The sequence below is a fragment of the Perkinsus marinus genome, assembly GCF_000006405.1.
Source record: "Perkinsus marinus ATCC 50983 genomic scaffold scf_1104296942222, whole genome shotgun sequence".
Lineage (NCBI taxonomy): Eukaryota > Perkinsozoa > Perkinsida > Perkinsidae > Perkinsus > Perkinsus marinus.
In genome coordinates this window covers 1-943 of record NW_003212250.1, presented here as the reverse complement: position 1 = coordinate 943, position 943 = coordinate 1, and the positions used below count along the sequence as shown (strand labels likewise).

At 52.5% G+C, this 943-nt stretch overlaps 1 protein-coding gene across 1 annotated transcript; it reads right to left on the bottom strand.

Moving 5' to 3' along the window:
* Window positions 1–225: 225 nt before the first annotated feature.
* Pmar_PMAR006330 (hypothetical protein) lies at window positions 226–654 on the bottom strand (the record flags this gene model as incomplete). The annotated part of the gene is made up of 3 exons (XM_002781468.1): window positions 226–333; window positions 403–514; window positions 593–654. The coding sequence occupies 3 exons, from the start codon at window positions 652–654 to the stop codon at window positions 226–228; spliced, it is 282 nt and encodes a 93-aa protein (XP_002781514.1).
* Window positions 655–943: the final 289 nt, after the last annotated feature.

Sequence of the window (943 nt, the reverse complement as noted above, 5' to 3'; positions counted from 1 at the left end):
AGCAGTGGGTATAAGACTCGTATCACGCGAGCCTTATACCCACGGTTGCAGTCATGCGAAGCGCATGGCCTCACCTATTTGCATCAGACGCTCGAATCCAAGGCAACTCCCCCAGATGGGCAATCCTTTGAGCTCGTCAGTTGCTCTGGCCTCAACGATCTATTTTGTCGAATTGTTCCACTCCACTCCTTGATCCCCTCCGCCAGTAAATAACACACCTGGAGGTCAAGAGTAGTAATCCAGCTGAGGATCCAACAACCGAGGCTCACCGGAAACCATCTTGAGCAACCTCATGATATGCTCGCGCGTCTCGTAATGAGGGATAGGCACAACCTGATCGCACACCGCCGCAGAGGCCAACAGTACGAATCACAGACGCAACTGCAATGCATACTCCCCCACCTGAGCTCCTGCGGCTTCCAGCCACTTGACGTAGCTCGCAGCGATGTAGCCACCGCCACCAGAGATGCAACGATCCCCACAAGGTAAAGTCAGAACACCAACGAGAGGACGTCTGATAGAAGTTGAAAATAGTAAGGATATAGGTTCCTCAAAAATGCGAAGTAGCAAATAAGGTGCCGAGATGGCTCACCTAACTTCGGGCCAGCATCTGACCGGTTCGACTTGGGGACTCAAGGTGGCATCCTCGATCATGCTCAGAGCATACACACCTGAATCGGTTGAGCAATGAACATGTCCAGGTAAGATCCATAGGGTTCCGTCGTCAAAGCAAAGGTGCTCACCTTGATCGTGAGGTAGCCACAGAGCAGACAGCGAGGGGAGTAGCAGTTTAACCAGGGTGAGCGTAAATACCATCGATAAAAGTGTACTCCGGCTAAGACAGAGCTGAGAGTGGAAGTGAGTCATCCCGACTGACGTAGCCTGACTTGGTCAGTGACGTATAACTGTCACGTCGCACAAGCTCGGCGCCACGTGCACGTGA